This window comes from Puma concolor, chromosome C2 (genome assembly GCF_028749965.1).
Source record: "Puma concolor isolate L17-30 chromosome C2, mPumCon1.1.hap2, whole genome shotgun sequence".
NCBI classification, from domain to species: Eukaryota; Metazoa; Chordata; class Mammalia; order Carnivora; family Felidae; genus Puma; species Puma concolor.
Genome location: NC_141675.1, coordinates 32,419,150 through 32,445,816, shown reverse-complemented (window position 1 = coordinate 32,445,816; position 26,667 = coordinate 32,419,150). Strand labels below are relative to the sequence as shown.

Below are 26,667 nucleotides of genomic sequence, written 5' to 3'. Positions count from 1 at the left end.
GGATTTGTTTATTTAAACTTAAGTATAGAACTCTTCATTTGTTTATCCATTTGAGCATTTACTAATCAAAGGATTAAAAATTTTAAGAAATGTAAAAATGGTTAAATATTATACAGACTGAGAAAATAAAAAGGAAATGCCAAAGATATTATCTCCAGTCCCAAATTAAAGTCTAATTTTTTATTTTATACTCCATCAATAAAATATTTTTTAGTCTGTTGTCTTAATAGTGAATACCTATGATAAAACTAAATTATTAGTCTCCCCTCTTCTCCCTCTACTCCATGCTTCTTCTCAAAAGGGTAGAGTTCTTATTTTGTAGGGAGAGTACTTAAGAAGTAACTACCTGATATAAACCTAAATCTTGCTTGTAGGAGTTATTTATATCAACAGCATTCCAATGTATTAATTAGAAGTAACTTTCTAAAATAGCTCTTATATACCAGAATGTATGAGTATGTGATTTCATAGTCAGAATGTCTCCTGTGTTCAACCCATTCAGAAAGTCAATACAGAAATAGAATGCTAGTTTAGTAATTTAGAAAGATAGATTACAATGAAAATAGTTGTAAAGAGTATAAATGGTCAATCCTAAGTCATATCTATAAGGAAATCCAAATCATGATAGAAAGAGGAAATGGATCAGTAAAAAATTTTTAAAAGATGAAATTGAATATCTAATAAAATTATGTTGGTTAACTCACCCTAAAATGGATATTGTCTGTTATTCTTAAGTCTTTCTGTTGCAAATTAAAAGTCTCAATCTAGCTTTATAAAACAGATGTAACTACTTGGTAACTACCTTAGTTCTGAACTAAACCTTATTTTCTAAATATCTGATAAAAATAGACAAAAGGTTTTTTTCCTTCTATCTTTGGTAATCAGAAGACTGAGTATATAGACCTCATTTCTTATATTACAGTGTGGTTTGCAGCATATGTTTGTTTATAGAATTAAATGCATACATTGCTAGATCAGTTTCTTATCATGTTATTAGATCATCGTGGCTTTAACTTTAATAGTGGTGTAAGATGAGCTTATAAAAGCAATGTTAGTGCCTTCATATTTTTTGTAATTCACTTGTTATTACGTACTCAGATTTTTCTTTTTGTTTCTGTTTTTTCCCGAAATCTGTTTCCATTTTCTGAAGAGTTAAAATAAATATTTTAAAATATATTTATATCCATTGCATTGGTCATATGCAACTTACAAAATGAATAAACCAGGAAAGAGCGTCATAATACTAACGTAAGTGTTATAATACTAACCCCCTTGAGCATTGAACTCTTCTTACTCTTTTCTCTTGGGCTACCTCAGATACCTTTGTGACACAAACCAGTTTAAAATATGGACCTAGTGAGGGCATACAAAGCTTATTCTATATATTAAATATTAGTAGTAATTGATTTCTTAATTTAATTAAAACTAAAGAGCAGTTTTAATATTTTCTTGCAGTACACCACTCAGTTTGTGTTGTACATATCACTTTGGAGTCTGTTTCACATTGAGGAAGGTAAACAGAATATTAAAGAAAGGAAGCAAAGTTGGAGGTGAGAAGTGCCCAGAAAATGAATAATCACATAGAAAAACTCATGAAGATCCAAGAAATTGTAATCTTTTGTACGGTGAAAAGGTACAAAATAGGTTGGAGACCAGAGGAAACATGTTGAATGAAAGTAATAGTAAATACTTATGCTTACTCTGTGCCAGGCACTGTTGTATATTCTTTACATATATCTAATAATACACATTTTATGAGATAGGTCTTGTATATCATTACTATCTCCATTTTACAGATGAGAAAACTGAGGCAAAAGGGGTTAAGAAACTTGGCCTGAGGTCCCACCACTTAGTAAATGAATTAAACTCAAACCATCTAGCTCCTGAATTCATACTTATAACCACTACCCTATTCTGCCTAGTATACAACTGCAAGTATGTAACCTGAAGTAGCTGGAGAAAGGGTCACTCAAGTAACAAATTTTGCTCTCTCCACTTAGATACCTTCAGTCATATAATAAATTTCCAGCTGTTTTTATTACCAGATGTCTTATGACTGACCAAATAAGTTATGGAATTAAATTAGTATCTTTTTGAAAGGACCAGTTATATTCTATTGATATATGTTAAATCTTTTTGGAGTTACGCCATTCCATTATATTGTTTGAAACATCAACTCTCATTATGAGAAATGCTTAAATGAAGTAATCATAAGCCAACAATAACATTTGTGTCAGTGGGTACTGGCTTAAATCCACATCTGATTGTGATTAGTCATGATGAACTACGTATTGAGATTGTAATTACACCCTGGACATTTCAAGATTTTTATTTTTCAGTTTTAAAATATATCTAGAGGGGTGCCTGGATGGCTCAGTTGGTTGAGCATCTGACTCTTGATTTTGCCTCAGGTCATGATCCCAGGGCCGTGGGATCCAACCCTGCGTCTGACTCTGTGCTGAGCATGAACCCTTCTTAGGATTCACACTTTCTCTCCCTCTGGCTCTCTCCCCTGCTCACTGTTTCTCTTAAAAAAAAAATAAAATAAAATAAAAATAAATAAATAAATAAATAAATAAATAAATAAATAAAATATGTCTATAAAACATGATTTTACAGCGATGTAAAGGAACCACATTTATATTTGCTAATCATTATGGACACCTTTTAAATTATCTAGCTAAAGCTAGGTATTAAAAATTCTATTTCTTGGGGCACCTGGGTGGTGCAGTTGGTTAAGCATCCGACTCTTGATTTAGGCTTAGGTCATGATCTCATGGTTGTGAGATCAAGCCCCAAGTTGGGCTCCGTGCTGAGCATGGAACCTGCTTGGGATTTTATCTCCCTCTTTCTCTGCCCCTCCCCCTCTCAAGTGCACTCTCTCAAAATAAATAAACATTTTGTAAAAGCTCTATATCTTTTATTGATTTTGTATAACTTTTTATTTTAACAGCTGCTAAATGAACTATTTAGTCTTTCAGACTTATTTATACAGGATTTATTTTTTAATATTCACTTTATTCACTTCAGTAAACATCCATTGAACATAACATTTGTCTTAGGAACTGTATATTTAGAGATTAACAAGGTTATAGCTCTAGAAAATGAGTTCATGTTTAAATGGGGGGAAAGCATTGTAAACTAATAGCAGTAATACCTTGACACATTCAGTAGTTGAGAAATATAACACCCCGTGAGAACCCATAGGGTGAATTAAATTTTCTGAGATGTGGGAGCATCACAAGTTACTTAGCCCTAAAACTAGGTTTGAAAGATCAATAGAAGTTCACCAGAAAAACCAGGAAGGAGCTTATCAGAAAGACATAGTTTGGATGTGTAGGAGGAAACAGATACGAAACTGGAAAATACAGATTATGGTAACTGTAATATTTTTTTAAGATTTTACTTGATATTTTAAAGTAATCTCATGCCCATTGTTGGGCTTGAACCTACAACCGCAAGATTCAGAGTCTCACATTCCACCGAGTGAGCCAGCCAGGTGCCCCTATTGTATTTAATACTTACAAATAAGCCATCCCCAAAACATTTTTGTGCTCCTGAGCACACTAGACAATGTCTTAGATAAATGCTGGACTTACAGAGATAAGATAGAGGTTTGAAAATTACAACAAAAATGTTATAGCATTGACTTGTAGAATTTTTCTTTCCAAATGTATTTTTGCATTATTTCTTTAATTGGTGTATATATACCAGTTGAATTTCTTGATACTTTAAGGCTGAGGTTTGCCAGAATTGGAAGAGTTATCTTAGGTTTAATTAGCAGAGGTCTGATAGTAAAGAGCATTTTCTCTTTAATTGCATTATGGCAGTCAGCCAAAATAATCTGTCTAAATAATTAATCTTTATGGCTATTTAACTTAAAAACAAAAGCTCAAACAATATATTTAATAACCAATTTTATTTAGGCCACTCAGAATTTTGTTTTATAAAAATCCACTGGATCTTTCCAAGGATAAGTAATATGTCTTTTTTTTTGTTCCCTTGACACACAGTTTTTATGCATTCTAACTTTTTGAGGGAAAGCAAAAGTGAAAAACTCATCCAGTCACTGTGATATATAAATTCACAGGTGATTTTGCATCTTAAATACTGACTGTAACATTGTGGTAATTTAGATAATGGTACTCCAGAATTTGGAATTTCTCCTAGTAATTTCAGGAAATGGTATTCTCAAGGATGTTAATGTGGATAGTTTCAAACACGTTTTAACGTACTCATTTAAAGAAATCATGTGTCATTTGATATACCCAAAAGAATATATGTTATATATATATATATATATATATATATATATATGTATATATATATGTATATATGTATATAAATCTGCCACCCCCAACCTAACTGAAATACTGCTAATACTACCCAAATATCTTTATGCTCCTCCATTCTCCCATTCCAGTGCTTCTGGAGGTAATCAAAATCTTGAATTTTATAAAGTTTTCTTTTTCTTTTTGATAGATCATTTATTACCTTTAACAAAATGTTTGTGAAGATCTATGGATGAGTAGAGAATCAGCCAGTGAATAAAATACATTGGCAAAATATTATAGTATGACAAATGATAGTAAATGCTATGCAGAAAAATAAAGCAGAGAAGGGCGAAGAGATTGGGAGTGGAAGAATGAATTTAAATAGGATAGTCAGGAAAACCTAAGAATGTGACCTTAAGTAAAGACTTGAAGGAGATAATTGAGCAACCATGGGTATGTCTAGGGGAAGAGAAAATTTCAAATGCACAAATGGCCCTGAGGCAGAAATATATATATACCTAGGGTATTAGAGACAACAAAGAAGCCAGTGCGGCTAGAGTGCACTGTTTTATATGTTGCATTTGATTGCTTTGTTGTCAGTACTTTTCCAAGATATAAAACAGTTCCTTCACATTTTTTTTCTTTGCATGGCATTAACTTTTAATTGACCACAATGTAGTTGTTTTGTAAAGTATCCCCCATTTTTGTTCCTCTAATTTTTTCCTCATGGTTTCATTTAACTTGTTCCTAAATCTCTTGTATTTTATAATTGAAAGTTAGGTCTAATGACTTCATTAGATTTTTTTGCAAGGAAATTTCATAGATGATGCTGTGTACTGCATGTTAGGTCACTGTAGATAGTATATGCAATATCAGGTTGTTCAGGTAGGTTGCTACAATTGGTCACTTGTTTACTGTGATCACCATTGAATCTTTTAGTAAAAATGCTTTACATTTGCAACTATCAAATATTAGTACTCTGTTACGCTTATGCCATTCAACTTGCCACTCAGTGGTTTTAATATCCATCGATCTGTTTCTGAAATTTTTTATTTATTTTGAATGTAGAAACCAGTGTGTCCTAAAGTCTGGAAACAGGAGATTCTGTATCAGTTGTTTATTAAAGGGTATTGGTCTCTTATGGGACTTAGTAATTAGACATCCCTAAACGAAAGAGTTATTCTTCCTGCAGGGAGTCAGGGGCAAACAATTCATTTTTGTTTCCAGTTGTGAATAAACCCAACAGTTAATCAAACCAGAAATAAGTCATTTTTGTCCAATAGTCATTTACTTCAGTAGATTTTATTTTATTAGTATTTGAGTATATATCACATCTCTCCTATTTGGTCCATCATCATCATTACTACATTAGTTAGGCGCTCTCTGTCCTGCCTCCTTCGTTTTTGGATCTCTTGGCAGCAGTCTCCTTGCTCCATTTCCTTCACCTTTACTTCCAGTTACTCTCCACAGTGGAACCAGAAATATTTTTTAAAGCTCACATGTTCATGATCCTTATTTGCCCAAAATTTTTCAGTGGCCACCCATTATCTCTATATCTCTATATCTATATATCTCTATATCTAAAATAAAGCTTGGCTTTATTTTAATGAAGACTTTATAGGAGGAAGGGGCTCCCTGTGACTTGGCCCCATCTTTTCTCTTGGTTACCACCACAAAATCTGGCTTAGGTTGCCAAATTTAAAGTAGTTCTGTAATCTCATTGTCATAGCTTAGCTTTGTTTTATAGGCACTTGCTAATGTTATTGCTTAGAATGCTGTTGACCCTGTTTCCCCTGCCCAGTTGCCTCTGCAGAGAATTGACATTCCTTCCTAAGTAGTACTGTGTACCCTTGTAACGTTCCTATCATTGTACTTAATTTACTTGTTTATTTTTTATGTGTCCTTCTTTTCAACTAAAGTAGAAGTTCTTTGGAGTATGGGGGGAAATGGGAAGAAGTTAGCCAAGAGTATAATCTTCCAGGTGTATAAGTTGAATAAGTTCTGAGGATCTAATATACAGCATGGTGATTATAGTTAATAGTATTATGTTATATACATGAAAGTTGTTAAGAAATCTTAAATGATCTCACCAAAAAATAAGAAGTGAGTAATGTAATGTGATAGGATGTGTTATGCTAATGCTGTGGTGTTAATCATTTTGCAGTGTATAAATGTATCAAATCAGCTTCTTTTATACCTTAAACTTAACAGTGTTATATATCAATTAAATCTCAGTAAGGCTGGAAAAAAATAAAGTAGAAGTTCTTAGGAGAAGATCCTTGTTGCGTTCATCTTTGTATGTTAAGAACTTGGCATAGGGCCTGGAGCATATTTATTGCTTAGTAAATACCTGAGTAGATGGACAGTTGGGTGGATGGATACTTTCTCCAAGTAAGTGTTTACACATCACCATTTTAAGCAGTCATAGTAATATGTCTTTGGGTAAGTATGTTGAAATTAGGTAACCAAAAGCCAGTTTCACCAAAAACCGGTGATTTTGTGTGTGTGTGTGTGTGTGTGTGTGTGTGTGTGTGTGTGTGTGTGTGTGAGAGAGAGAGAGAGAGAGAGACATTGTCCATCAGCTGAGTTAAACAATTCTTTTTGTTTTTGTTTAGCTTATTTTTATTTTTTTAATGTTTATTTCTGAGAGAGAGATTGAGCAGGGGAGGGGCAGAGAGATCCGAAGTAGGCTCTGTGCTGACAGAGAGCCCAGTGTGGGGGCTCAAACTCCTGAACCATGAGATCATGGTATGATCCAGTGTCAGGTGTTTAGCTCACTGAGCCACCCAGCTGCTCTTCTCTTGGATTTACTCTTAAAAGAGTATTTTATCTCTTCAGCTATCTATAGTTTGTGACCAGATTGGGTTCCCAAATATCAAATGTTTAGGGATTAGGTAGTTAACCTTCCAACTCTGTCAGCTGAATGAGCTCTACCTTGCAGTGGACCTCTCTTAAGATTGTTGCTCTCATCTCAGGGGCTCTAAATTTTGTACTTTTTGTTGCTGGCTCTTATCTCTGAGGGTTGGTATCCTTTTACTTCTTTCCCCCATCATTGTCCCCAAAACTTCCAAAATAAACTTTTCCATTAGTTGCTTGTGTGTCCATTTGTTAGCAGAACTCTAATGTTCTTCCTTGGAAGAGCAATTACTAGATAATCCTTATGTCCTCCAAGGTTCCTATAGTAAACTAGATGAAGCTCCATTGTAGAGTTAAGAATACGTGGACTTCACAGTCCCAGAACTAGAACCCTGTATGTCTGTTACCTAGGACAACTTCTTAAGATCTTATTTCTCTTATCTTTATATATACCAGTGTTTACCACAGTATACTGATAATACAAAATTACAGATGTGAAAAGTGCATACAATATAAATCCTAGCTATGTTATGTTTTGTACATGGAAATTTCTCCCCTTATAGTCATCTAAATGTATTTGGAGAAACTGCTTTCTTACTGGACCTTTTTGGTTTGCTCTCTATTACCCTTCTTGCAGATTTCTGCCTGATACTCTTGCACCATGAGCATCTTTCTTCCTTTCTATACTTGTCTCGTATTTGATATTGCTTTCTTTTCATTAGTTTATTCAATAATTTCCTTGTGCAGAGCATCATAGTAAAACTGCACTCAAAGAATTTAAATACTACTTGTGGATAAGGTATTTAGGCTACTTGATTATTATCTTTATTTTGCTATTATTATTTTGTTTTCTTAGCTTTGCTAAAAAAAGAAATTATTGCCTTGTGAAGGAAGTTAGTTTTCAGTATACCTCTGCCCTTCAATTCTAGACAGTTCTTTTTTTTTTTTTTAAGTTTATTTATTTATTTTGAGAGACAGCATTTGTGTGTGCATGGGTGTGCGTTTGTTGGGGAGGGGCAGAGAGAGGGAGAGAGAGAATCCCAAGTAGGCTCTGTGCTGACAACGTGGAGCGTTGAGACATGAGACCACGATCTGAGGCGAAATCATGTTGTGTCTGATGCACAACTGAGTGAGTCACCGTGGTGCCCCTAGACAATTATTTTTACATGGCATGTATAAATGTGTCTAACAAAGAGAAATTTATAACTGGTATTAGAGTAAAGCAAGAAACTGTCTTTTGAAGTAGATACAGATTTTTCTTTCTTTTTTAAAAATGTTTTTCATTTTAATAACTTTTTGCACGATACAGAAATTTAAAAAGGATATAATAGTATACATTGTCAGTTTAGTTAGGAATTGAGCTAGTTTTGTGTTCTGCTGTTGATACCGTCTTTAGTGTGCCATAATCTTCATATTTCTCTGTTTTTCAGATTTTAAATTTTTTTTTTTTTTTCAACGTTTATTTATTTTTGGGACAGAGAGAGACAGAGCATGAACGGGGGAGGGGCAGAGAGAGAGGGAGACACAGAATCGGAAACAGGCTCCAGGCTCTGAGCCATCAGCCCAGAGCCTGACGCGGGGCTCGAACTCACGGACCGCGAGATCGTGACCTGGCTGAAGTCGGACGCTTAACCGACTGCGCCACCCAGGCGCCCCTGTTTTTCAGATTTTAACAGTAACTGCTGTTGCCTTGTTCATAGGATACCCAAAGGGGATTTTCTCAGTACTCATGCTCTACCCTCAGCTTTCAGCTCTCTTGTTCTCTTGTGGCACAGAGCACTCCTACCCCACACTCTTGCCCCTCCATCTAGTGGTAGACTGGTGTTGCTTTATTGCCTTCTATTATAATGAGGGCATGAGGACTCTTTATTGTCCTAGTGCTAAGTCTTTTTTTTTTTTTTTAATGTTTATTTTTGAGAGAGATAGAGCATGAGTGGGGGAGGAGCAGAGAGAGAGGGAGATACAGAATCTGAAGCAGGCTCCAGGCTCCAAGCTGTCAGCACACAGCCTGATGCAGGGAGGGCTCGAACTCACAAACGATGAGATCATGACCTGAACCAAAGTTGGACGCTTAACTGACTGAGTCACCCAGGTGCCCCTAGTGCTGAGTCTTAATCATGCCTTTTGTGCCTGGAGCCCTTGAGGGACCCTCTCAGCTTTCCTGGCCATTATTTCTGTGACAGGCCTCAGGTGGTTTCCTGTCCCCTTCCCAATGCTATCAAACCTCTGGTTTGATATTGGTATTAGGATTCAGGGTCCAGGCCAGTGTTTTGTCTTATTCTCTCCCCCAGATGGAAGATTTCTTCTTTTACCTTCTCCTAGCTGCAGTGATTCTTTGCCTGGCTATGGTGGTGATTCAGTTTGCGGACTCACCTCCATCAGATTGTCTTTTAGTTTGCAGGGGACGAAAAGCCTGGAGATGTGAGCTAGGCTTCTTACCTTTCCCCCAGCAATTGAAGATCATCACCTGCAAGTCTGCACCAAGAGAGGTGCTCTGTGTTCTGCTCTGTCTCAGAATTTGTTTTTAAGTACCCACTTGAGACCTATGGAAAAGAGCTTTTGAGTGAGTGTAAACTCCTTGTTGTACCACTGTGACAAACTAGCTCACACTTCATCTTTGATAGTTCCTTAAAATTTTAGGCTCATATCTTCTTACTCATTTTTGTGGAGACCACCTTTTCTTCTTAGGCTGTGCCATACATGATAGAGCTTGTTTGTTTGATCTCTTCTTGGAGGGGCTTATTCTTTGGAATGATAATTACTTCAGTTCAAGATGGGCTCAAGAAAACTTTTGTTGTTGTTGTTGATTCAGCTTATTCTCATTGTTGGTAGATTTCCACATTCTAAGTGAAAGCCAAACCCTATTGTTATGCTTTTGGATTTGCTTTTAATGGTTTTTTTTTTAAATACAAAAATTAATGTTATGTGGTTGAACCTATTGGTCTTTTATGACTTCTAATTTTTGTATTGTGTTTAGTAAAAGACTTCCTCACCCTGAGAATATTCTCCCATGTTGTCTGCCATTTATTTTTCTTTTATTTTTTCCTTTTTTTTCTTTTTTACTGGTTTTAGGTGTTTTGATTCATTTAGGAATTAATTTTGGTGTAAGGTGCAATATCTGTCTCATTTTCTTTGTAACGAAAAGCCAAATGCACCAAAATCACTCACTGAAAAATTCATCTTTCTCCACTATTTATAATTCTACCATAACAGTAGGATTGATGCCTGTAAGTAGTAGAAAATTTGACCAGTAATGGCTTGAATTCACAGGAGTATATTTGTCTTATGCAAAATAAATCTGGGAGTAGGTAAAACATTATTGTACTGCATCTCAGCAGTGCAGAGACCTAGAGTTTTTCCGTCTCCTTCTGTCATTTTTATCTCCATACTTGTCCCCTTGATGGTTGCAAAATCACTGTTGAACATCCAGCATTACACATGAGTTTTAGATCACTGAGAGGGGAAGGGACAAAGGACTGAAGATGTCATACTTACCTAGTCTGGTCATGTTAAAGGCTTTTCCAGAAGCCCCACCTAACCAAATACATGTTTTTTCCTCAGATATTTCTTGCACATTATTTTCCAGACCACTAACGAATCTCCTATCATTAGTAGGACTATTCTTTCCTTCGATTCATTAGCTGAATTGTTTAATTAAGGTAGAAAATATTAGAGGTCTCTGGTTGGCTCAGTCCGTTGAGCATCTGACTCTTGATTTCAGCTCAGGTCATGATCTCATGGTTGGTGAGTTTGAGCCCTATGTCAGGCTCTGTGCTAGCAGCAGGGAGCCTGCTTGGGATTCTCCCTCCCTCCCTCCCTGTCTCTACCCCTTCTTCATTCACGCTATCTCTGTCCTTCTCAAAATAAGTAAATAAACTTAAAAAAAGTATTTGGAGTACCTGGATGGTTCAGTCAGTTGAGTGACTCTTGATTTTAACTCAGGTCATGATCTCACAATTCATAGGTTTGAGCCCTGTGTTGGGCTCTGTGCTTGCTGACAGTATGGAGCCTGCTTGGGATTCTCTCTCCCCTCTCTGCCCCTCTCCTGCTCGTGCTCTGTCTGTCTCTCTCTCTCAAAATAAACATGAAAAAAACTTTCTAAAGAAGTATTTAAATTAAAAAAAGAAAATATTAAATATATGCAGCTAATAACTTCACTCATAACTAATTTTCTAGCATAGTTTGGCCTAGAAAAAACCAAATAGCTATAAAATGAGAATATTCAGGCACCATGTTCACAGAATTTCTCATTCTTTGCCCTTGTGAATTTACATTTCTCTACCAAAATGTTTTAGGCTAGAGTAGGAAACCTCTAATTGGGTTCATTGTCAGTTTCATGTTTTAAACAAGATGACACAATCTGGTAATATCAAGAGCCCATATTAGATTTTTATTCTTTGAAAAGTTGATAAATCTGCTCCGTAAAATAGAGTTATAGAACCCGTATATTGTAAAACTGGAAGAGATAAGGTTGCAGTTTCGGATGTGAAAAATTAGGTTTGGACTTCTTAATGAAATGCTTATATTTTGAATCTCTCAATTCTTAAAAATTCTATTTAAAATAACTGAAAGATGCTGTATGCTACAGGAATCATGATTAGTTTGACCTGAATTCAGTAGCAGATATCCTTTCTAGTCTAAACTTCTTTAATATTTTTTGTTTCCTACTTCAAATTATCTCAACTAGGATACAAATTGGAATCACTTTTTTTTTTTTTAATGTTGGCTTAGAATAATGAATTAAATTCTGGTTCTCAGTAACAATTTTGAATACTTTATGAATTATTTAGTTGTGGGAGATCAAAACAAACAATAAATACAAAGTCTTCAGTGTACCTTCAATTTCTGTCCACATCTACTTTTGAGAAAAAAATGTTGGTTTATGCATAGGAAAAAAACTTTGATCAAATTGATATCATATGTCAAATTTAATAATGTCCTTTTTATCCTTTTTAGGACAGTGGTGATTATCCCCTTACCATGCCTGGACCTCAATGGAAAAAATTTCGTTCAAACTTTTGTGAATTTATTGGAGTCCTGATTCGACAATGTCAGTATAGCATAATTTATGATGAGTATATGATGGACACAGTAATTTCCCTTTTGACTGGTTTGTCAGACTCCCAGGTCAGAGCTTTTAGGCATACAAGTACCCTTGCTGGTAAGTAACCAACATTTTATTTCTTCTTCAGTTAGATTTGTTAAATGTTCTATTCCAGTTAAAATTTATTTAGATTAAGTATTTAAATTAATTGCTGTGCTCCTGAAAAATACCATCTCTCCCCTCCCCCAAATTCATCTGAATGGCTTATGTTATCTGTTTAGGTAAGAAATATGCCGATTTTGATAACTGGCATTTGATTGCCTTGAGAATGAAAATGGAAAATTTCTGGCAAATTTCAGTAAATTTGTCTCTCAACATTTAATTACTTTCATATATCATTATTTCATAATTCAGGATATTTTAGGAGTTCATTAGGCCATATTCTTTGATAAACCCCAAAATTAGTAGTTGAAGTTTGAGATTCAGTCTTTTTTTTTAGTTAATTACATTGCTTTATTGCTCATTATTATACCTAAGTGTATAAATTTTTGTTTGTTTTTATATTTGAAACAATTCCATCTAATTGCAATCACTGCACAGCCAGCATTCTTCTCCTGCTGTAATAACTTGATTGTATCTAACTGTAATGTCTCTGCAGTCAGTTCATTTAGGTTAGCTATAGATAATCTGAGGAATTGACAGATTAGTTTTCACTTTTATTTTCATTTTAGAATTATCTAGAGAGTTCTCAGCTAAGTATATTCATTTTTTCCTTGTTTCTTTCCATAACAAGGCAATTTTATTAATTTAGCAATTGTTCTATTTTCCCTCAACTACTTTAACTCTGCTTACCTAAAATGACTGTTCTTTTTGATCTGTGATGTTGAGTATACACACGTGTGTGTGTACATGCACCTATGTGTAAATACTCCCAGATTACATCCTTTTTAGTAGCAGTGACTTTATATTCATCTTACACATTATCATAAGAAACGCCAAATTTAATTTTGTTAATTACATTTCATCTTGCATTTACTTTGTATTTCTCATTTATCAAATATGTTTGAAACCTTGGTTCTCAAACTTTTGCATGCATCAGAATCATCTGTGGAGCTTATTAAAACAGATTGCATGGACTTACCCCCAGAGTTTAACTTTAGGTTATACTGATGCTAATACTTTGGGGAATACACATTGCAAACCCCTGGTTTAAAATTTTGTCATATTCTGGCGTAATCAGTTGCCTAAAGCTGTATATTACCTTGGGTCATCCATATTTTTGTCCATTTCTCTTTTTTCATTTCTCTTTTTTTTCTTATTTTAATGTGATTAATCCATATTAGTGTCCATTATTCTTTTAGTTACATGTCTGTATGAAACATGAAACAGTTTAGTAAAACCTTGGATTGCAAGTAACTTGTTTGTGAGTGTTCCCTGAGACAAGCAAACATTTCCAATACATTTTAACTTGATAAATGAATGGTGTCTTGCAATACGGCATCAGTATGTGACCCCAAATGTCACATGATCATGACCGAGCCAGTGGTTCTTGAAATTTGCTTTGATATACAAGTGCTTTGGATTACAAGCATGTTTCTGGAATGAATTATGCTTGCAAACCAAGGTTTTACTATATTTGCTTTTGAGAGTAATATTTTTCTTATTATTAGGAAAAGAGGAATATCTACCCAATTTTTTTTAAAAAGGTAAAATAAAAATACAGTTATATTGCTGAAAAAAATTTCTGTACAGGACACACATCAGATACCTTAAATTCTGTGTTTTGAGAGTATTTTCTTCCTCATTATTAGGAAGAAAAAGAGATCTTATACCCAAGATCCTTTAAAGATACTGTAAATACACTATTATTTTTAAATTATCTGATGTTATACATTTTCCTTTCTAATTTCATGACTTTTGCTATCTTCTGCATTTTAGTTTGCTCTTTTTTTCTTTATATGTTCTATTTAGTTTTCATCTTCCTCCTATGCAGTAATGCCCATTTAGCTGGTTGTCAGATGCATGGTAAATGCAGCAGTTTGAAATAAATGGAACTAAACATAAAATAGAAATTCCTTCTAAATAGTCCAAGTTGCTCTCATAAAAAGTTTATATTTTCATCTCATAAGACCAGGAGAGAAAGGAGAACCAACAATGGAGGAATGAAGGAATGCCCAGTGGAGGGCAAATGTTAAATGCTGTCCTGCTGATAGAACTATGAAGTAATAATTTATACTAAAAAGAAAACAAAAGATTTTGCTTACAGATATTGAGAGAGAGAATAACCTGGAGCTTTTCTGTAGGGGCAAGGTACTTCTCTTTAATCCAGAAACCTGTGTGTATTCTGTATAAAAGATTAAATATATGCCACATACTGTATTTAAGAACATAAGAGAATAATATAGAATATTTTGACTTTTAAAATGTCTCAGTTTCCTGAAAAATGCACTTAATTTTCATTTGCATTTGTTCTCCACTACAGTGTAAACAAAGTATTACATTCTTTTACTGACTTTATAATGGTCCATTCCACCTCCTTTCCATTGGCCTGTTTTTAGTGACTTTTATTATTGTTTTCCCTATTTTTATCCTTTTCATGACCTATATATATGTTAATTTTAAATATTCTTAAATATATTTTAATTATGGCTCTTCTGTTCCTTTTGAGTTGAGTAGCTTCCTCCTCCTTCCAGTGCCTTTCTGTCTTTCTTTTCCCACAGTTTACCCGTGATCATGATAGCTTTTGAAACTGCTTGATAAATGCCATTTTGTTTTTACCTAAGCTCTTTGTATATCATGATCTAGCCTATTTCAATTTGAAATTATTTTTAAAAATATGATAAGAAAAATGGAAGGAGATCAACATTGTATTTCTACTGATTTTTCAAAAGTAGAAACTTAATTTTCAAGTCATTTTCAAATTTACTTCAAAATATTACTATATGACTAATTAATGATCGTATCTCCCAAGGCCCAGTTTCATAAAATGTGGGACATATCACCCACCCACCCACCTCTTACTGAGGACTTAATTCCAGACTAGATAATAATTATCCATATTTTCAAGAATTTTTTTTTTCTCATCTTTGCCCTCCTCTCTCTCTCTCTCTCTCTCTCTCTCTCTCTCTCTCTCTCTTTTTTTTTTTTAATGGTATGTATGCAAGGGGCAGATTAAAAGATAATCATTTTTATTCACTTTGCAGGACGAGTCTTGGGGACTAGATAAAATGGGCAGGAACATTTAATCCTCTGCTTCAAAGACTATGTGCATGGACAGTTACAAGGCAGTTATGGCCAGATATGATTATCGGCTTTGGAATAAAATGCTCCTTGACATTGCTTATATCTTAGCTGAGAAGAGAGACAATCAGGTTAGTTGTTCTGTAGGGTACAGATGTGATGAGTTGCAGAGCTTGATAAGTCATCAGAGTGATCTTATCAGTAGCACTTTTAATTGGTTTTCCAGATAACTCATTTTCTTATTCAGTTAAATAATGTCTCCCGTATTGTCAGTGTTTATGCATTGCATTTAATTGTATACTTTTTACCATATTTTTATTGAAAATTTTCATCATTCTGTAGTTCTTTAGGTCTGTTTATTCTACAGTTACAGTAGTCTCGTTTTTCCATTGGAGGTAAACTATGTTTCCTCTTTATTGAAATTCTTTTTGCTGTTAAATTTGAACACAGTGTTAGCTATTACATTTTCTATTTTCCTTATTATTTTTTCTGTTCTCTTAATTGGAATTTTAAAACATGCTCTCCAATTTGTTTGAGGTAGTACTTCAGGTTGCAGTACAGTTTTCATTAACTATTAATCTTTAGAATTAAGTGCCCTTATTTCTGTTCTAAATAGCTTCCTCAGTTGCACATATTGGAACATAGTTTGTGGATGTAATTTAAATAACATTTTGTCCTTATTTTGGTGGATTTAGAATCTGAGACTGGGCACATTTATTTATTCCTCAATTTGATGAACTTTTCATGAGGTAATAATCTGTCTTTTTTCCTCGAAGGTCAAAAAAAAATAGCTTTGTTGTTTGGTGTTATGAAGATAATTCTACTCTCAAAGAATCTTTTTCAGATCTATAGTTACATTATTTTTAGACATTTGCTTTAAAAATGTATGCCAATACTTCATAAAGTGTTTATTTCTAATTTTTGTTAGGTGGTAATTTGTAGGATAAGTAATGTTGATGTAACATTTTTTTTTCTGTTTTCTCACCGATATGATTTTCTATTATATTACAAATAGATTAATATTGGCTACCACTCACTACTAAGGTGAAAATGCAAATTTGGACAAAGAGGATTAAGAACACAAAATTATATTAATAATAGCATGGTGATTTATTCTACTTTTTTCTGAGATGAATTCTGGGAAAATTAGAAAATGTGGTTAAGATCATCATATGAGAGTCAAGTGGTCTCAGTATGCTGGGTAGCCAGACTTGACCACTGGTGAAGTTAATCGGTCACTCTCAGACCCTTGGGGGAATAAACATTTCTTTATACCTTATTGTTTAACATTATTATGTTTACATATAGTTAATTTTATATTGACGTATGATTCATTGCTGATTATCATTTCTTACGAAGTCACAGTCTCTAGACTTCTACTCTGAAGAAATATACAATATATGAAATTGCTTTGCTCTCCAGTCATAGACTGAACATCACTTTGCATCAGTAAATTGGCATCTTTTCTTTCACTTTCAGTTGCTGAAACCATATAATATAGTGGTTCACACCAGACTGTCTGGATCCACATCCCCACTGCCTTTTACTGGTTTGGTAACTTGGACAAATCTTTAACTTTCCTGGCCTCACTTTCTTCACGTGCAAAGTGAGGAATATCATAATAGTGATCTCATTAAGAGAAATTAGGAGAGTCGGGGGCCTAGGTGACTTAGTTGGTTAAGCATCTGACTCTTTTCAGCTCAGGTCATGATCTCATGGTTTGTGGAATTGAGCCCCTGTCATGCTCTATGCTGAGCATCAAGCCGTTTGGGATTCTCTCTGCCCCTCTCCTGCTCAGGCACACTTGCTCTCTCTCAAAATAAATAAAAAAGATTAAAAGAAAGAAATTAGGAGAGCACAGACCAGTGCCTGACATTTAATAAGCTGTTCCTATTATTCTGTAATGACAAGAAGAGCTAATAGTGTTGGCAGTGTTTCACTTCATTCATGTTTTTATTCAGAATATATTGAACACCTACTCTTAGTAATAAAAGACATTGCCAATGAGGAAATCAGAAACAAATTAGATCTTTCAAAAACTACTGTTAAGAAAAAAATAATTAAAAAAATAATAAAAACAAAACTAATAGCATGCATTTTTATTTTTTGTCTCGTCTTTTATTTTATTTTATCTTTTATTTTAATTTTGTCACAAATTCTCTTTATTACATTCAGTTAAGTGTTTTGGAATTCTTAACTAGACAGAATATTTTTGGTTTCTATGGTTAGGGCTTGAAAATTTTAGGTCTGACATCATCAAAAAGCAGACTATAGAGTATAAATAATCTCTTCATTTTTTCTTATGTTCATTTTTTTGTTCTTCTAAAGTCTTACTTTCTCATTGCTTTGTACTTTTACCATTGTATTTTTTGTTTTGTTTTTTTTACTTCATAACCTTTGTTTGTTTTTATTAACCTCTCCCCTAAAGATAACAGTTCCCAGTTTTCCAGAGTTTGTGAATAGACCTTAAGTGTTCTCAATAATTGACCAAATTTGTGAATGCCACTATATCTCTAGCTGTATCTGTAAAATACAGTAAACTTTAAAAATGCAGTGATATAAATATTTACTTCAAATATGTAAATATGGGTATCTATAGTAATATGTTAAGTTTTCTAGTTAACTATCATTTTCTTAGGTTTATCTTTTTCATCAGATATGAAAATTAGCTTTCTTTTGGGGGCCAGCTTTTATAAAGAAATCATGGTTTTAAAATCACTTTACAAACATTGCTTATCATTATCTATTAGCTTTGTGACCTTAGACAAATCACTTCTGTGCCTCACTTTCCTCATCTGTATACTGTTAATACTAATAATCCCATCTTGTAGGAATGAAAGGCTTAAATGAATTCGTGTTAAATGTTTAACATATAAAAGTCACCCAGTAAAATTGATACTATAACTACAACAGAATGACAGAGCTTACTTGGCTTAGTTCTAAAGAGGGCAGAGAAATTGAGAAAATTTTTTGTATATATTTCATTAACATTTCCATATTGTACATTTAAATGTTTTCTGTGCATATAAAATTACTATAGTGATATATTCAGAAAAGGAAAAAAGTACAAAAATAAAAATTACCCATAGTTCTGCTTATCATTGTGCCCAGAATATGTTTGTATTTCCTTTAGTTTTTTTCCTCATAAGCATAGTTTTGAGGGTTTTTTGTTTCATTTTTAAGCAAATAGTAGTATCAATTTTATAGCATGTATTTTCTGTGCTTTTAATTTTTATAATCATGTATGATAAGGCAGGCTCATTTTCTAAAATCTTGATGTCCTTTAAGTTTCTTAAGTTTTCTGCTATTATTTGAATCCTTCATCTTTTTTTTGGAAAAGATGGTGACCTATTTTTGGAAAAGAGAGTGACCTGTTAACTTCACCAGCGGTCAAGACTGGCTACCCAGCATACTGAGACCACTTTTCCATCTTTCCCTATCATTTTTTGCTTTCTTTCTTAATTTATTCTCTTCTTTTTGGTTAGCTTATTTTTTGATAGCTTTGAAAAGAGGTATTGGGGAAGTATATATTTGAGATTTTACATGCCTGAAAAGTATATTATATACTCATGTTTAATTCTCTGACCCAATATAGAATTCATCATTGAAAATTATCTTCAGAATTTTTCCTCTAGCTTCCATTGTTGCTGATTATCATTTCTTAACAAGTCAGAAGTCCAGTGCTGTTTCAGCTTCTGATTCTGATCCTGTTTCTTTGGAAGCTTTTAGATTTTTCTCTTTATTCCTCGTGTTCTGAGATAGCATGGTGATACACTCTGATGTGTATTTATTTTTTCCCTTTCATTATTCTTGGTACTCTTTTTTGAATACCTATTGCTTAGATATTAATCTCTTTAATCAATCCTCAGTGTCTTATTATTTCTCTTCCATTTTCCATTTCTTAGTGTTTTTTTACATTTTTCTTATACTTCCTCAAATTTATTGAACTTAATTTTGACCATCATATAAGTTTCCTAAGAGTTCTTTCTCCAGGTTTTTTTTTTTAAGTATTAGTTCATGGATGTAATATCTTCTCTTATATCTTTGATACTGTTCATTATTATTACTCTGAAGTTTTTTCTGCTCTCTACTCTTTTCTTCTGATTCTCTGCTCCAATCACTCTCTTTCATGTTGGAACCTTTCCTCAAATAGCTATTTCTTGGTATTCTGTTGCTTAGAATATGGCACTACAAAGGCAGTTAACAGAGGGGCTGTGTGTGTCTCTGTGAATGTGTTGTATTTGACAGGGTAAGGCAGTGGCTTTGTCTTCTTTGGTGAGCATCACTGTAGGACGGTTATGTGGTCACCTGGCATTTTCATTGTAGACCCTAAACTGTTGATAATTATTTTCCCTGGGAAAGTTCAGCTTCTTTGCAGGAGGATCTTTCAATCTACTTAAGTTTAGTTGCTGTCTACCATTTGGGAGTTTGGCAGGGTGAAGCAGCATCCAGGGCAATCTGGATTTCACTTATATCCCTCTGATTTCTTTGATGATTCCAAATCTCTCGCTAATTTTGTTGAGAGAATAAACTTTCTGGACTTTCAAGATGGGTGTGTGGGGGAAAAATTGCTTGACTGCCCTTGGTTGTTGGAGTAGAGCCTTAGGGATTTAATTACTTATTTTATAAACTTTGACTTTAGACCTTACTTCCCTCCTTCTTCTATGGACCCTGGTATTTCTAATTCCTGAATGCTTCTGGGTTCTGCAGAATGAAATGTTTGTTTGTGTGTTTTTTTCTTTTTTATCTTCTTTTAGATATACCTAGTTGTATTTCCTTTTTTGACCACTTGGTGTGATTTGTATGCTCTCTGCTTACTGTCCTGCTTTCCATGTACACATACATACATATATTATGGTTTGGGTTTACCAGTATTTTTCTTAATTTATTGAAGGTGAAATTTGTTTTCTCCTTATTATTTTGGTTGGGTTTTAAGAGATAAAGGGAATGGTTAAATCTCTATCTTATGGGGGTGCCTGGCTGGTTTAGTCAGTAGAGCATGCAACTCTTAATCTCAGGGTCATGAGTTCGAGGCCCATGTTTGGCATAGAGTTTGCTTAAAAATAAAATTAAATGAAAAATTAAAAACAAACTGTTATTTGTAAAGTGGAAGCTTTTTGTAAGCTTTTTTGTTTGTTAAAATAAGCTTTTTAAAACTAAAGGAATATAATCATCCCTCTTTTAAAAATATAGTTTGTCCCATTATCAAACATATTTCTTTGGTATACAGTATTAGTTTTCAAAAGTGTATTTCAGGGGCCTCTGGGTGGCTCAGTTGGTTAAGCGGCCGACTTTGGCTCAGGTCATAATCTTGCGGTCCGTGAGTTCGAGCCCTGCGTCAGGCTCTGTCCTGACAGCTCAGAGCCTGGAGCCTGTTTCAGATTCCGTGTCTCCCTCTCTCTGACCCTCCCCTGTTCATGCTCTGTCTCTCCCTGTCTCAAAAATAAATAAACATTAAAAAATTTTTTTTTTAAAGTGTATTTCAGAAATAGATCATTAAATATAAATGCAGTTTTTTTAGATTTTGTTTTTATGTTTAGGAACACATAAATATAAATTGTTGGATATTGATTGAAAGAGTCGATGTCTACAATCTTAATTTCAACCATCCCATTTGCCAGTAACCACTTCTTTTTGTTTCAGTGTTTTTCCTCTGTGTTCCCAATTCCAGTATTGTTTTTCTTTCATTGGGACTTCAGATCCTTTGATGCCATAGTTTTAGTGTTCTTCACCATTTCCTCATTTCCTCAGTTTTCCTAGCATAGATCATTTTCAACTAGATTTATTATAATCCTGTCCGTCTTCATATCCTCAACATCCTTGCCTCTGTTTCCATCATGCCTCCTTTGAAAACCCTATATTACCACCTGCTCCGTACCTGTACCAGAGCGCTTGAAAGTGGCTGAAGAAAAACATATACTTGTAATGGCTAGGCTTTAGATTTTTCTCACAAGTGGACCTTTAATGTTGCCTAGAAATCCCATTACAGCATTCTACTCCATATTATTCCTCCTTTCTTACAGGATTATTTCATACCTTCTCCTCAGACCTGTAATATCTCCTATTATCTTTTTTTCACACTTAGCTGATTATTTTAATTGCTTAATAGAGTCAACAGAGAATTCTTCAAGGATTAAACCTACTAATCTAGGTGCAGCTATACCCATATTCTCTACTTTTTCTCTTACTACAGTTACTTCTAAGGTCAGTCCTTGCCTTTGTTCAGTAGATCTGAGCCCTGTTCTCTCCCTCAAGAACTTTGCTCTTTTCTCTCTACTGGCTTCAGTTCCCCCCTTTTATTAGATAATTCTTATAATTATACTAATATGCCGTAGTTGCTCTTATCTTTTAGAAACATTCTCTGTTAGTTAAGGCTCTCTAGAGACACGGAACCAAGAGAAGATGTACTTACTGATACATACATACATACCCACACACACATATATATTGAGGAGGGGGAGGGGTTTTTTAAGTTTATTTTTAATTATTTTTTTTCTCAGAAGACAAATGTTTTAATAATGAAATTCTTTTTTTCCAAAATTTTATGGTGTAGTATTGGTTTCAAGAATAGAATTTAGTGATTTCATCACTTACATATGACTCCCACTGCTCATCATACCTCCTTAATACCCATCACTGGGTTTTAGCCCATCTACCACCAACATCTTTCCTTCAACCCTCAGTTTGTTCTCTGTTGTTAAGACTCTTTTATGATTTGCTTCCCTCTCTTTTTTTTTTCTTTCCCTTCCCATATGTTTGTCTGTTTGGTTCCCTAAATTCCACATATGAGTGAAATCATGTGTTATTTGCCTTTCTTTGACTGATTTATTTCTCTTGGCACTATTTCTCTTATACAGTATAGCTCCATCCACATCATTGCAAATGGCAAGATTTCATTCTTTTTAATGGCTACTATTCCATTGGATATGGATGGATGTGTGTGTGTGTGTACGTGTACACATTCATCAGTCAGTGGACACTTGGGCTGTTTCCATAGTTTGGCTGTTGTTGATATTGCTGCTGTAAACATCGGGGTGCATGTATCCTTTCAGATCTGTATTTTTGTATCCTTTAGATAAATACCTGGTTAGTGCAATGGCTGGATCATAGGGTAGTTCTTTTTTTAATTTTTTGAGGAACCTCCATATGGTTCTCCTTAGAGGCTGCACCAGTTTGCATTCCCACCAACAATAGGAAGGGGGTTCCCCTTTCTCCACATCCTCACCAACATCTGTTGTTTCCTGTGTTGTTAATTTTATCCATTCTGACAGGTGTGAAGTGGTATCTCATTGTGGTTTTGATTTGTATTTCCCTGTTGGTGAGTGATACTGAGCATCTTTTTATGTGTTTGTTAGCTGTCTGGCTGGATGTCTTCTTTGGAGAAATGTTTATTCATGTCTTCTGCCCATTTCTTCACTGGATTATTTATTTTTGGGGTGTTGAGTTTGATAAGTTCTTCATAGATTTTGGATACTAACCCTTTATCAGATACGTCATTTGTAGATATCTTTTCCCATTCAATAGGCCACCTTTTAGTTTTATTATTTCCTTTGCTGTGCAGAAGCTTTTTATCTTGATGAAGTCCCAATAGTTCATGTTTGCTTATGTTTCCCTTGCTTCCAGAGATGTGTCTATTAAGAAGTTGCTCCAATGAAGTCAAAGAGGTTGCTGCCTGTGGTCTCCTCTGGGATTTTGATGGTTTCCTATCTCACATTTTGGTCTTCTATCCATCTTGAAGTTATTTTTGTGTTTGGTGTAAGAAAGCGGTCCTGGTTCATTCTTCCGCATGTTGCTGTCCAGTTTTCCCAACATCATTTGTTGGAGAGACTGTCTTTTTTTTTCCATTGGATATTCTTTCTTGCTTTGTCGAAAATTAGTTGACTGTGTAGTTATGGGTCCACTTCTGGGTTCTGTATTCTGTTCCATTGATCTATATGTGTCTGTTTTTGTGACAGTACTTTATTGTCTTGATGACTATAGCTTTGTATTACACTTGGAGTCTAGAATCATGATGCTTCCAGCTTTGCTTTTCTTTTTCAGGATTGCATTGGCTAATCAGGGTCTTTTGTGGTTCCATACAAATTTTAGGATTGTTTGTTTTAGCTCTGTCAAAAATGCTCATGGTATTTTGATGGGGATTGCATTAAATGTGAAGGTTGCTTTGATTAGTATAGACATTTTAACAATGTTTGTTCTTCCAATCCATGAGCATGGAATGTTATTCCATTTAGTTGTGTCTTCTTCAGTTTCTTTCATAAGTGCTTATAGTTTTCACAGTATAGATTTTTGACCTTTACTTCTTACCTCTTTGGTTAGGTTTACTCCTGGGTATCCTACAGGTTTTGGTGTAGTTGCAGATGGGATAGATTCCTTGATTTCTCTTTCTGCTTCTTCATTATTGGTCTTTAGAAATGCAACTTATTTATGTATGTTGATTTTATATCCTGCAACTTTACTGAATTCATGTATCACTTCCAGCAATTTCTTGGTTGAATTTTTTGGGCTTTCTACATAGAGTACCATCTCATCTGTGAAATAGTGAAAGTTTGACTTCTTCCTTGCCAATTTGTATGCTTTTTATTTCTTTCTATTGTCTGATTGCTGTGGCTCATACTTCCAGTACTGTGTTAAATAGCAATGGTGAGAATGGACATCCCCGACTTGTTCCTGACCATAGAAGAAAAGCTCTCAGTTTTTAATTGAGGATGATATTAGCTGTGGGTCTTTTATATATGGTCTTTATGATGTTAAAGTATGTTCTCTCTATCCCCGCTTGATTGAAGGTTTTTATCAGGAATGGATGCTATACTTTGTCAAATGTTTTTTCTGCATCTATTGAGAGGATCATATGGTTCTTATCCTTTTTGTAATGTGGTGTATCATGATGATTGATTTGTGAATAGTGTACCACCCCTGCAGCTCAAGAATAAATCCCACTTGATCATAGTGAATAATTCTTTTAACGTACTGTAGATTTCATTTGTGAGAATTTTGTTCACAATTTCTGCATCCATGTTCATCAAGGATACTGGCCTGTAATTCTCTGTTTTAGTGGGATCTTTGTCTGGTTTTGAAATCAAGGTAATGCTAGCCTTGTAGAATGAGTTTGCAGTTTTTCCTTATTTTTCTATTTTTTGGAACATTTTGAGAAGAATAGGTATTAACTCTTTAAAACATTGGTAGAATTCCCCTAGGAAGTCATCTGGCCCTGGACTCTTATTTGTTGAGAGTTTTTTGATTACTGACTCAATTTTTTTGCTGGTTATGGCTCTGTTCAAATTTTCTATTTCTTCCTGTTTCAGTTTTGGTAGTTTGTATGTTTCTAGGAATTTGCTCATATCTTCCAGATTGCCTAGTTTTTTTTTTGCATATAATTATTAATAACGTTCTCTTATAAATGTTTGTATTTCTATGATATTGGTTATGATCTTTCCCCTTTCGTTTGTGATTTCATTTATATGGGTTCTTTTTTTTTTTTTTTTGATAAGTCTAGTCTACTGGTTTATCACCTCAAGGAAACAGTTCTTATTTTCATTGATGTGATTTTTTTGTTTCTATATTTATTTATGCTCTGATTTTATCATTTCCCTTCTTCTGCTGGCTTTAGGCTTCATTTGCTGTTCCCTTTTTTTTAAGGTTATTTAGTCTGAGAGAGAGCGAGAGAGCGTGCATGTACACGTGCAAGAGGAGGAGGGGCAGACACAGAGAGAGAAAGAGAATCAATCCTAACCAGGCTCCACACTGCCAGTGCAGAGCCCAAGGCAGGGCTCATACTCACAAAACTGTGAGATTATGACCTGAGCCAAAGTCAGATGCTTAACCAACTGAGCCACCCAGGTACCCCTTGCTTTTCCTTTTCTAGATCCTTTAAGGTATAAGGTTAGGTTGTGTATTTGAGACTTTTCTTGCTTCTTCAGATAGACCTGTATTACAATATACTTCCCTTTAAGACTGACTTTGCTGCAACCCAAAGGTTTTGCACTTTTGTGTTTTCGTTTTCATTTGCTTCCATGTATTTTTTAATTTCTTCTTCAATTTCATGGTTAACTCATTTATTCTTTAGTAGGATGGTCTTTAATCTCCATGTATTCGTGGTCTTCCCAGATTTTTTTTGTGATTGACTTCAAGTTTCAAAGCTTTATGTTCTGAAGATATGCATGGTTTGATCTCAGTCTTTTTATTTGTTGAGGGCTGATCTGTGACCCAGTATGTGATCTGCTCTGTAGAATGTTCCATGTGCACTTGAAAAGAATGTGCATTTGCTGCTGTAGGATGAAATGTTCTGAATATATCTGTTAAGTCCATCTGGTGCAGTGTCATTCAGAGCTGTTGTTTCCTTGTTGATTTATGTTTTGATGATCTGTCCATTGTTGTAGGTGGTGTGTTAAAGTCCCCTAATATTATTGTATTATTACCATTGAGTTACTTTGTATTTGTTAATAATTGATTTATGTATTTGAGTGCTTCCATGTTGAGGGCATAAATATTTATAATTGTTAAATCTCCTTGATGGATAGACTCCTTAATTATGGTATAATACTCTTCTTCATCTGCTATATTCTTTGGTTTAAAATCTTGTTTGTCTCATATAGGTATGGCTGCTCAGGCTTTCTTTTGGCATTCATTAGCATTATATATGGTTTTTCATCTCATCACTTTCAATCTGCAGATGTCTTTAGTTCTAAAATGAGTCTCTTATAGGCAGCATATAGAAGGGTCTTCTTTTTTTATCCATTTTAATACTCTTTGTGTTTTGATTGGAGCATTTTGTCCATTTACATTCAGAGTAATCATTGAAAGGTATGAATTTAGTGCCATTATGCTACCTATAAGGTTGGTGTTTCTGATGATGTTCTCTGTTCCTTTCTAGTCTTTGTTGCTTTTTTGGTCTTTTTTCCCCCCAACTCAAGGAGTTCCCTTTAATATTTCTTGAAAGTCTGTTTACTGGTCATGAATTCCTTCATTTTTTGTCTGGGAAACTCTCCTTTTACTCTGATTGCCTTGCTGGATAAAGTATTCTTGGCTGCCTACTTTTCCCATTTAGCATGTTGACTATATCATATTACTCCCTTCTGGCCTGTCAGTTTTCTGTGGACAGATCTGCTGCGAACCTGATCTGTCTTCCCTTGTATGTTAACAACTTTTTTTTTCCCTTTCCTCATTCAGGATTCTTTCCTTGACTGTGTATTTTTGAACTTCACTGTGATATGTCTTAGTGATGGCAGCTTTTGTTGAATTTAATGGGAGGTCTCT

General features: G+C 34.4%; 1 protein-coding gene across 5 annotated transcripts in view; it reads left to right on the top strand.

The window, feature by feature from the left end:
* The window catches only part of STAG1 (STAG1 cohesin complex component), a 404,176-nt gene that overhangs the window by 224,471 nt on the left and 153,038 nt on the right, over positions 1-26,667 (top strand). For 4 of the 5 annotated variants that reach the window (XM_025913742.2, XM_086674339.1, XM_086674341.1 and 1 more), the window contains one exon: positions 12,087-12,291. In XM_025913742.2, the coding sequence (XP_025769527.1) occupies positions 12,087-12,291 (205 nt within the window). Of the gene's footprint in view, positions 1-12,086; positions 12,292-15,421; positions 15,546-26,667 lie in introns of those variants that run through there. The other variant, XM_086674342.1, reaches the window with a different exon arrangement.